The sequence below is a fragment of the Bactrocera dorsalis genome, unplaced genomic scaffold (assembly GCF_023373825.1).
Source record: "Bactrocera dorsalis isolate Fly_Bdor unplaced genomic scaffold, ASM2337382v1 BdCtg029, whole genome shotgun sequence".
NCBI lineage: Eukaryota > Metazoa > Arthropoda > Insecta > Diptera > Tephritidae > Bactrocera > Bactrocera dorsalis.
The window spans coordinates 91,015-101,806 of record NW_026038080.1 but is presented as its reverse complement, the minus strand read 5'-3'; the positions used below and the strand labels follow the sequence as shown (position 1 = coordinate 101,806).

General features: G+C 33.5%; 2 protein-coding genes across 14 annotated transcripts; one reads left to right on the top strand and one right to left on the bottom strand.

Annotated features, from left to right (window-relative positions):
• The first annotated feature begins 1,556 nt into the window (after positions 1 to 1,556).
• On the top strand, positions 1,557 to 7,638 carry LOC105229309 (ATP-binding cassette sub-family G member 1). Of its 13 annotated transcripts, none has more exons than XM_011209504.4 (10): positions 1,557 to 1,646; positions 3,586 to 3,861; positions 4,781 to 4,904; positions 4,966 to 5,155; positions 5,228 to 5,612; positions 5,693 to 5,818; positions 6,060 to 6,247; positions 6,308 to 6,476; positions 6,611 to 6,867; positions 6,944 to 7,638. In XM_011209504.4, exons 2-10 carry the CDS (start codon positions 3,735 to 3,737, stop codon positions 7,286 to 7,288), a joined length of 1,911 nt encoding a protein of 636 aa, XP_011207806.2. In that variant the 5' UTR covers positions 1,557 to 1,646; positions 3,586 to 3,734; the 3' UTR covers positions 7,289 to 7,638. The 13 variants fall into 13 exon arrangements, with proteins under 13 accessions (XP_011207806.2, XP_019847022.2, XP_019847021.2 ...); XM_019991463.3 differs by having other exon boundaries at positions 1,585 to 1,805; positions 3,637 to 3,861; XM_019991462.3 differs by having other exon boundaries at positions 1,585 to 1,805; positions 3,618 to 3,861.
• A 116-nt stretch (positions 7,639 to 7,754) lies between these two features.
• Positions 7,755 to 10,552, bottom strand: LOC105229311 (cell division cycle protein 23 homolog). The gene is made up of 5 exons (XM_011209509.4): positions 9,556 to 10,552; positions 9,234 to 9,413; positions 9,016 to 9,180; positions 8,524 to 8,960; positions 7,755 to 8,446 (listed from the first exon to the last, which is right to left on the bottom strand). The coding sequence occupies exons 1-5, from the start codon at positions 10,364 to 10,366 to the stop codon at positions 7,991 to 7,993; spliced, it is 2,049 nt and encodes a 682-aa protein (XP_011207811.2). The 5' UTR covers positions 10,367 to 10,552; the 3' UTR covers positions 7,755 to 7,990.
• Positions 10,553 to 10,792: the final 240 nt, after the last annotated feature.

Here is a 10,792-nt window from a genome sequence, read left to right as displayed (position 1 = left end):
TCTTTGTTATTTGTCGAATAAATCAAAAACTAATTATCGGATCAGAGAATATTTTTAAGATAATACACTTAACGAAAATGCAAAAAAACCCCTAACCCCTTAAGTCTTACGAATGTATTTTTGCTCGTTAATTCAAAAATATATCTTCTCATCCAAACAACAAATTTCTTTTTTGCCAACAACGAAAGGACTCCCAGCGGAAATACGAATACTATCAAAATTGTTATACAACTTTTGCTCCGTTTTGTATCAGACATTTGCTTTGACAGTGAAGGTCTATGTATGCTATGAGTTCATTTACATTGAATAAATGTTGGACAACTTTCACCTTTTTACGCTTTGGCAAGTAAAATAATAAATGCAACTTATATTGATGATTTACCTCTCTAATATTTAGACATAGAATAAAAATGCCAATAACAGGAATGAGAAGAGGTGGTGTAGCTAAGAAAAGTGTACCCATTTCTGCACGTATAGTCTGCAAATAAGTTTCATGAAGTCAAAAACTAATTTTTCTTAGTTCCATTTTATCAATCAAAATAATAAATTCATAGGTATGTACCGTAGTATGTACATATATGCGTATTTGGTAACAAATTTTCTAATTCTCGTCATATCAGAAATTATATTAAAAATGTTATAACTATATTGTCAAATTAAGTATCTGAATTGAAGAAATAAAACTTTGAAAATAATTCCAAAAGACAGGACATAATGCATTTTCATTCAGAGTCAAGAACTGTGATACTATTCTACTAACTAACGGAAGAAGTAATAGAAATTTCCCACTAATATTGGATTGAAATTAAAATTCGTTAACAAAGGTGTAATGGTTCATCCCAACGATATTCCAAAAGGAGTATTTTCCATTCCACTGATTAAAAATATAATTTTGCTAGAAATTCTGTGTGTACTTGTTAAATATAGAAAATCATAATTTATTCGAGATAGCTATAGAAATATAGATATGTATGTGTACGCATAATGTATAACACCATGGTTGAATTAACTAATTGCAACCAAACTTTATAAATGTGATTAATAACAAAATAATAAATGAAAGATAACAAATGCCCTTTGACTCCATTAGAGATTGTGGTGCTTTAGATCTATTTTTTTTCTGGAATCTAAAATAAGCCAGATAAGCGAACGAGTCTTATCCTGCTGCAGGAGGAGAAAATCGCTTGCTCTTGGCTAGCAACGTCAAACCTCGAATTGTGCCTCCACACGTCTTAAAGCCAGTCGAAATTGCATTTCGCATCTCTTTCATACTAAATTTGGTTTATGGGAAAGGAGTTTCAATTTGAAATTCATTTGTCCAGCCATAACGATATTGATTTATAGCACTTATATGTTGCAAATATTGATATATGTATATATTCTTATTGTATATGAGCATCGTCTTAATTGATGTAAACTACAAGTCAGAGAAAGAGCGATCAATTTGCAAACGATCGCCTTAGTACTCACGGTTTTCACTCTTTTAAACTTTCATGTTATCACTAAATTAGCGAGTAGAATGTGTGAGCGGCTGAACATTCCCAAGCGGCCATGGAGCTCCAAGCTAACAATGCGATTAGAAGGCAATCAGTCGAAGTCGGTAAACTCACAAGACAAATGTTCATGAGTATATGCGGATACGCTAGGTCAATATGAGTTCACATTGGTTGAATGAAAAAAATGATAAAGAAAAATATTTATACTATATTTATAAAAAACAAGAAAATACTTGTGCATTAAAGTGGTCAAGTTCATAATTGGCAGCGTGGAGTGAATATTAATTGATTAAGTGCTTCAACGATATTGTATGTGCAACAGTATGCATATGTATTTGTGTATATGCAAATCACAGAAACGAACCGAACAAAACGGGATAAGCGCATTTGGATTTTAATAACAATAGTGCAGTTTATTCATCTATTAATTTTAGTAGTTATTGTTCAATTCAATTTGATTGCAGAGCGTATAAATAAATATTTATCACAAAATGCTAATGCGCGGATGTCATGTGTAGAAAATTACATACAAATGTAGAGAATGTACTTAAGTATGAGGTGAATGATGCTGATTGATATGTTTGGGTTGTATACGAAATTTACCATAACCGATTTTTGAACTTTTGGAGAGAATAAAATAATAAACATAAGTATGCATACGAATCGGTACGCCAATGTAAGGAACCAATTTAAAATAATCGAGGACATTTTGTTTTTCAAATTTTTTTGTCGTTCATGAGAAATATTTAGTTACAAATATGTACATACATACATTTGAAATTACTTAGAAAACTATTTAAGTCGCATTTATTCAAGTAATACCCCAAATAAAGATTATGCGATAACGCATCGAACCAGGATCGATTTAAGATCATTTCAACTAGTGCTACCCAATTAGCCTATACATATCCAATACATGTGTGTATGTATGTATGAATGTTTATGTGTGCGACGTTATGGTTTTCTGTTTTAACTTTTTGCAGTAATAAACTAATGGGTCAAGCGCAATAATTTAATCACATAATGCGCTGACTGACTACTAAACATTCACCATACATTTAAGCTACTTACATATGTACTTATATTTCTCAATTTATTACATTGATAAGCCACGTATGTACATACATCGTCTGTTATTGCTGAATTCGCCAAAGCCAAAGATACATACATATATACATATGTATATGTACATACAATTAAATAAATGTATAATATATTGAGAGCTTTCTTATCAATGCAATAGTAATGCAATCTGAGTTTAAAGGACTCTGCCGATGCTACGGTTCATTGCTGTAATTCATTGTTGTGTGAACATAAGTGCTATATTTTTGGACTGTTATACATTAAACGCGAAGCATTTCGTCATTTTTACCACAGTTATCTGCCAAGATGCAACACAGTCTAAAACAATTTGAAAGTAGCTGAAGCACAAGATATAAGCCGCTCCCACGATACTTTCTTTATTTTTTTGCTATGCACTTTGTTTTTGATCAGTTTTAATTTCCGAAATAGAGTTCTCTCTTTGTTACCTCAGTGCACTGATCCATGAAAGACCAGTTTCTAGTTTGAATTGTTTCTGGCAAGCTGAGTACTTTTCTTAAGCGTTATCAAACTTAGCAGTATGTATGTAGCTGTATATGTACATGAATATGGCTATAGTTGACCGAATAATGCTTCATCCACATGCTCGTATTGTGCGTTAGTCTGGTTAGAGCTTTTCATGTGTTAGCCACAATTTGTATGAAGTGAAGTGAAAGCAATGCTTTATATTTACCTCTTTATTCATTTCAATGGATGTACTAAAGATTAAATTAGACCTAAATTGTGACAAAAAAACACTTTCTGGAATAAATTTAGGAAACTAAATTAATTATATATATATTCTTACCAACATACATTTACACATATGTATGTATATACAAACATAGATTGAAAGGACACCCAAGAATGATTTCCTCTATGAGTGTTGTGCATGAGTTGGGAATCACTGGCCATAATATAGTAGGTCGTACGTTGTGTGTAAGTTTAAAATCATATTTTATATATTCACTTAATTTTATAATAGCAAGGCTAATTGCTTATCTAGCAGGTTAGCGAAATTTATGTATTTGAAACACTCAGTCGCTGTTTTAATCTCAAGCTTAACTGTGAATTGACTTGGTGTTAGTGACATTATATCAATATAGATTAAATATCTGCGTTATTTTAATCACCGTGAGCGGATAGTGATATTTAAAAATGCCAGATAAGGATGACGCAATGGAGATCGAAACCATTGGTAGCGGCAGTTCAGCAAATGGCAACCTCTTGAGCCAAGAAAAATTCAAATTACACTTCAGCAATGTTTTCTATACTGCTAAACAGAGTAAGTGATGAGTTCGTCCAATACTCCGGGAACATAGTACAAAAACGTGTTGAAAGTTAGGAATGAAGTTATGGTGGAGAAAGTTTTTCATTTACGCGTTAATCAAATTTTTTCAATATTTTTTCAGACGAAGAATGTTCTTGAGTTATCGGATTTAGTCATAATTATAATTTAAAAACTCGCGGCATATAGTTGGGAATTTATACAACTGAAGCTAGAAATATTAAATAATTGGGACTGATGTAGTCATAACAATTAAGAAAGGGCTAAGTTCGGGTAAAACCGAACATTTTATACTCTTGCAACTTGCAGGAATCAAAGCCAGGGAATGCCTTATGATGTAAAACGTCAACCAGAGGGTCGGAATCTAAGAAATTTTATATATACATACACTATACATATGTAACTTATACTCGGCATAAGATTTGTTAGAAAAACCAAAATCATTATACGTATACAAAATCATACCAGGATTTTCAAAGGTAATGGTTATATGGGGGCTATGTCAAGTTTTTGTTAAATTTTGTCCATTTTAGTCACAAAGAAACACTACTATACTGCGCTCAAACATTTTAAGTCAGATAACTCACATTGGCCTATATGTATGTACATATATCCGGTATAAAATCACTCGGTAGTACAAAAATCTTTTATTAGGTATAGAGGGGCTTAGAGAAGTATTAGTCGGGAAGGGTTCTCTCTGTTTCATACCGGCTCTCATAAAACCCTCTCATACCATCTCAGAGATAAAATGTAATGTCTTTGTTGTAAGCTAGCATTCGAATTTTGGGACTCAAGATTGTTTTTCCATTGTTTTCTTTTACATCATGCTCAAACAAATATACCCACACGTATGTATGTATATAGATGTGTGTGCTATGTAAATATTCTATTTTTCCAACTTATTTTTCGATATCAGACAATAAACTGGTTTCGATACTTAATGACATATGTGGAGAGTTCAAATCTGGTCGTCTAACCGCTGTGCTGGGGCCATCTGGTGCGGGGAAAACTTCCATCCTCAATGTGCTCTCTGGCTTCAAGTATAATAAAAATTATATATATTATACTTATTATATACGAAAAGTGATAAAATATTTGCAGAGCAAATGGTGTGTCTGGCAAAATCACCTTCAATGGAGAAGAGCGAAATAACTTGGCATATCGCAAGGTATCATGCTATATTCCACAAGATTTTGCCTTGCTCGATTTATTAACGGTGCAGGAGACCATGAGCGATTCGGTGGATCTTAAATTGCCTTCAGAAACAAAGTCCGAAGAAAAAGAAAAAATTGTGAGGGTTCACGATTTTCAAATATCACACAACAGTGTTTCACTAATTGTGTGCCTTACATGTTTCAAATAGGTCAACGACATTATTCGGATACTAAATATGGAGAAGTGCCGACACAGATTAGTGCGTAATCTTTCTGGTGGTGAGAGGAAACGTCTATCTATCGCTATAGAATTGGTCACCAATCCTCCAATTATGTTTTTTGATGAGCCAACTAGTGGATTGGATAGTGTCTCCAGTTTGCAGATAATCAACTATTTGAAACAATTAGCGCTTGATGGCCGGATAATTGTGTGTGTAATTCATCAGCCAAGTTCGAAACTTATGAAACTATTTGATGATGTTATAGTGATGTCGCGAGGAAATTTGGTGTATTCAGGACCAAAAGTAGATATGATTCCCACTTTTGAGGAAGCGGGCTTTGCATTTCCCGAATATTACAACCCAGCCGATTTCGGTGAGTTTGAGAGCCTATACCTTAAGTTTATACAGGATAACGGGTGCATGTACTTAGATATCTGTTTACTTTATCCTCAGCTTTAGAGGTGAGCAGTGAAGAGCACAATGAACAAATCTTGAGTTTAATTGAAAGAAATAAGATACGTTATTGCGGAACATCTACCCATCCTAATGAAGACGAAACGAATGCAATAGACGAAAATAGTAAGTAATACATTAAAAACAAGTAATTCTTAGACGAATTTAGTACATATCGGTATTCGATTATATAAATACATTTGTAAATACATATATGCCATCTGAATGCGATGGACAATGATTTTAATCTATTTAATAGCCTACAAGATTCTATATGGATCTTCATTTTATAACATTATAATATACTTATAAAGCTATTTGATCGATTATTCTTCCCACTATGACTGGTATATTTCTGTTATCATAGCCAAAATATTAAATAACTCAAATAATCATACCACAATTGATGTGCCATCACACTGTGGCACCGAAAGCAGGCGATCAGCACATGAACGATGCAGATTCACAATCATACGTCCCGAAGCGAAGGTAGGGGTCTACAGGCAAATGATCATACTCACACGGAGATCTCTACGTACAATGTCAAGGAACTTGGTAGCTTATTGCACTTCAAAACTTAGAACGGAAATATTTTGCTCTTCTTCTTTAAAATAGATAGCAGTACAGTTACGTGTTGTAGTGCATGTTATTGTTGCAGTCCTTGTTGGAGCAGTATTTTGGGATATCGGCAATGACGGTGCCAGGACTTTAACAAATATATCTTGTATTTTTTTCATTATAATGTTTATATTCTTTGGCAACGCTATGCCTTCAATTTTGCTATGTGAGTAAAATTTATATTGTTACTGTATGCAACATATGTATATACAACAACCAACAATACAACAATGTATATACATATATGCAACCGTATGAATATTCATTCTAAGTTAATATCTGAAATTAACCATATTTTAGGTCCACAGGACACGCCGGTTTTTATACGTGAGTACTTAAACGGTTGGTATTCCCTTAGAGCGTATTATGCGTCAAAACTTACCTCAGATCTTCCGATGCTCTTGATTTGTCCATCATTATTTACGGCGATAATTTACTTTATGACGAGTCAACCGGATGATATTGTACGATTTGCTATGTGCTGGGTGGTTAGTATAATTTTGGCCATTGTAGGTCACTTTATGGGATTAGCGTTTGGGTCGATATTCGAATTGCAGGTGAGCTATCTTTGAAAAGCTGAAAGTATAAGAATTGGTAAAATAACAGACATATGTGTTTTTGTTTGTTTTGTAGATGGCAATCCTATTAGTACCTGGAATATCGATTCCGTTTATGATTTTTTCAGGGTTTTTTATACGTATTCATGAATTGTCAGATATTTTTCGACCATTGTGTGATATCTCCTTCTACCGTTATACCATGGAAGCATTTATTCAAGCAATATATGGGTATGGTCGCCCCGATTTACAATGTGATAGAGAATTTTGTTACTTTAAATCACCAAGTAAATTGCTAAAGGAGTTGGATATGGAAGCCGACTTGTATGGCCATGACATTTCCGTGCTTTCCATTTGGATTATATTCTTTATGGTGTTATTTTTCATTAGCTTGGTTTTACGTATTAAACGTGAACAATAAATATACAGAATTTTCGTTTTATCAGTTATTTTTTACATTAACTAACTCAAAAATATAAGTATGGAGAAAATTCTATATATTTCTTGAACAAATACAAACGCATTTTCATATGAAAAATGCAAGTGATTTAACTTTTCTATTCAAAAATTGAGTAAATATGAAAATTCAGAGCACTCCAGAACATCGTATTATTGATTGGAATTATTACGTTAAACCAAGACTTTTAAAATTCCCATTTGTACAAATATGTATATATTTCTAATACTGCTTGGTTATTATCAAATATGTTTAAGAAGAAGGTGTTAATGATAAAATAAATTTTGTTAATTAAATTTAAATATCAATATTTATGTTGTGCATTCAGAAATTTTGTAATATGGAAAAAGTTAATATTTAGTAGCAATTTATATAAAACATACGTAAGTACATCACACCAATTATATTTAACAACATAAGAACTCATGAATAATACTTAAAATACCGCAGTAATTTAATCGTTTTCAGTCATTGGCATACTTTTACAAAAAGAAAATTCATATTTAACTTTGTAGTGTATACTTACAATAATCCTTTATACTAATGCGATTATATTAAAACGTACTTTGTCTAGCAAAGTTTATAAATAACATGTTTTACAAGAAAATAATTGAAAATATGTGCACCAAATGCCAAATTGTTGCTTCGCGAATTGAATAACCTATTTTAATCTATAGAAATTGAAGAAATTTCCATGGAATGTGGCTCGTCGTCATTGCTCTCTGGATCTCTAATTTGTGCTGTTTTTTCATTTGACTGCCCAACTCCACTCGCTGCCGCCGCGCTAGTACTCGGGCCAATATCATTTGCATTGCTTGAAACAGCCAACTCGCTTTCATTCAAACTCATATCGCCTGTAGTTGATGCCAAATGCATATTTGTAATGCTTTCAGCATCGGTTGCAGCCGATTTTGTAGGTACTTTTATATCTGATTGGCAGGACAATGCGTAGTCGCTACACAGATATTCACTTAATTCCATTTCTATGTCATCATCTGATGAGGTATCCCCTGCTATGACGTTTGCATTTGCAGAATTATTCGCTTCACTATCACTGTTTCCGGTTTTCCCACTACGTTTATTTTCAATCGTTTTAAGTAATGATTTTGCCTCAGATTTCCGCTATAGATTTACCGATTCATGAAAAAAATTATAAAAAGTCTAAAATTATAATATTCACAATGCATGTACATAACTACCTCATCGGATTCGAGACATTTATAAGCATAATGCGAAGCTTTGTCAAATTGGCCTTTTGCTTCGTAATAGTTCGCCAAAGTCATGAAACCATGGTATAAACTTTGTTTGTCTGTTGCTGCTCTTTCGTCATCGCAATACATTATATAACACTGAACAGCATCCTCAATCTCTCCCCTTTTTTCATGTAGACCGGCTAATTTACACATAGCAACTCCTTCTATGTCACCTACATCACAAGCTTTCCAATAACACTTGATGGCATTCTCGAACTTTTCTAGTTTTTCGTATGTTTCTCCTAAAGCCACAAGCATTCGGCTATCATATGGTCGTAATTGGTGAGCGATTTTGAAATAGTACAAACTATAATAGTGCATTTTGAGGATTTCATATGATTGACCCAAGCCGTACCAGGCGCGATAATCTCGCTTATTAACTTCTAAATATCGGAATATTTGTTATTCAAAGGTTTTGGAAAAACGTTGGTAACTTACCCACCGCCTTGCGATAGCTTTGTATAGCGGCATTTGTATTTTTCAGTTCCATAAACTCGTGACCCATTAATGTCCATGCTGACAAGTACTTTGGATTTAATTTAAGAGCACGCTGAAAGTAGACGATAGCCATTTGATGGTCGGACCGTATGCTGTAATAGTTGCCTAAAACACATCAAAATTAAATGTTTTTAAGACAACCAATATCACTAATTTACCAACAACGCAGCATGTTTCTGGACAATACTTATTAATACTGACTGCCTTATGAGCTAGTTGAGCCATTTCTGTCTTCAATTCCTTTACAAAAAGCAAATTAGAATAAGTGTCCATATTTTCCAATCGATAGGGATCGACTTCTTGTAGTGTTTGAAAAATTTCTATTGCTCTGTCGACATCTTTGGAAACAAATAATGAAAGAAATAAAAATACTTTTATTAATTTTTTATGATAAATTGCATAGTGTACCAATAATTCGATTCTTCTACTGCAATATCATTGTTTCGCATTCTATTTGTTATTATCAATATAAGTACCAACCTCTTTTGTTGTGATATGCCTGGGCCATTTGTGAAGTTACATATACACTTTTACGAAATCCTGCATGTTGGAGATCTTCGTATGCTTTTAAGCCTTCGTCATTCAAATACATTTCAATGTAACTGTGTGCAACAAAAAAGTGGCGCATCCAATGTCCCCCAAAATTTAGAGACAACATTTTTTCTTTTTCCAGTATGAGCGGTGTTAGTTCAACATAAGCTGCCCATAACATTGGTGCTAGTCGAATTGCATGCACCAACATTTGTATTGCGACTTTGTTGAGATTCAATGACTTTAATACCACCCCATAAAGATATATACCATAACCATCAAGACGACCGTGCGAATATTCAGAACGAAGAATTGTCAACAATTCTGTCATATCTCGCACGTGTCCTATATCATTCAAATTCGAACGATCTGTTGTGGAGTCCAAACGTTTTTTTTCTTTTGCCAAGAAGGTTGCATAAAGATGAAGGAAACGTGGAACAGACGATTCACAATTTCGCACAAAGTACGCAGCTCGATCATACTCACGCACATCGAAATAACTTTTTGCTAGAAAATAATTATCATATTCTGTTTGAGATATCCCCTCCAGGAACTGACAAGATTCCTCATTCGCCGACGTAAACTGTTGTTTGCAACGATTTTGTCCACCTACATCACAGTCGACATCACTAAGGCCATGGCTCATTTCAGCGAGCCACTTAGCGCTTTGAATTAGTCCTCGCTTTTGGCATTCGATAATGCCTCGGCGCAGTTCTCGTTTTACATCGGGTAATGGAATATTAAACAAATCCTCCTCCATATTAATAACAGCTTGCAGCAAAGTTAAACGTTTGCGAATTCTTGGCTGCTTTCAGAAATTTCACTCTTTAATCAAATGTTATAAAAGCCGAATTTATAAGTCTACGCTCTTTAAAAGAGAATTTGCCTATTTGACAGTCAACAGAGTTGCCAGTTTTCTATACGTTCTCTAGTATAAACTCCGACAACTCTATTTTCACAAATAATACTTCTAATTAATTGAAAAAATTTGTTATAATTAACGGAAATGAAAAAAAATTGCATAAGTAATTTATAGTAATTATATTCAATGTAGCATTTGGAAAGTAAAGCTTCAGCAATGCTTTGTAGAGTACGTTTAATTTTCATCCCGTGGACCTTCTCTATAATTTACGTTCTCTGCAGCTAATACTGAATAGTGCAGCCAAGTTTTCAATATTCTCTGCTT

What these genes read in the sequence shown, in the direction of transcription:
- LOC105229309 (XM_011209504.4), top strand. Translation starts at nt 3,735, where the DNA reads ATGCCAGATAAGGATGACGCAATGGAGATCGAAACCATTGGTAGCGGC. An exon ending in TTACAACCCAGCCGATTTCG is followed by an intron (nt 5,613 to 5,692) that starts GTGAGTTTGAGA and finishes CTTTATCCTCAG; the next exon opens with CTTTAGAGGTGAGCAGTGAA. An exon ending in GAATGCAATAGACGAAAATA is followed by an intron (nt 5,819 to 6,059) that starts GTAAGTAATACA and finishes CTGTTATCATAG; the next exon opens with CCAAAATATTAAATAACTCA.
- LOC105229311 (XM_011209509.4), bottom strand. Translation starts at nt 10,366, where the DNA reads ATGGAGGAGGATTTGTTTAATATTCCATTACCCGATGTAAAACGAGAA. An exon ending in AGAAACATGCTGCGTTGTTG is followed by an intron (nt 9,181 to 9,233) that starts GTAAATTAGTGA and finishes GATGTGTTTTAG; the next exon opens with GCAACTATTACAGCATACGG. An exon ending in AATGTCTCGAATCCGATGAG is followed by an intron (nt 8,447 to 8,523) that starts GTAGTTATGTAC and finishes GTAAATCTATAG; the next exon opens with CGGAAATCTGAGGCAAAATC.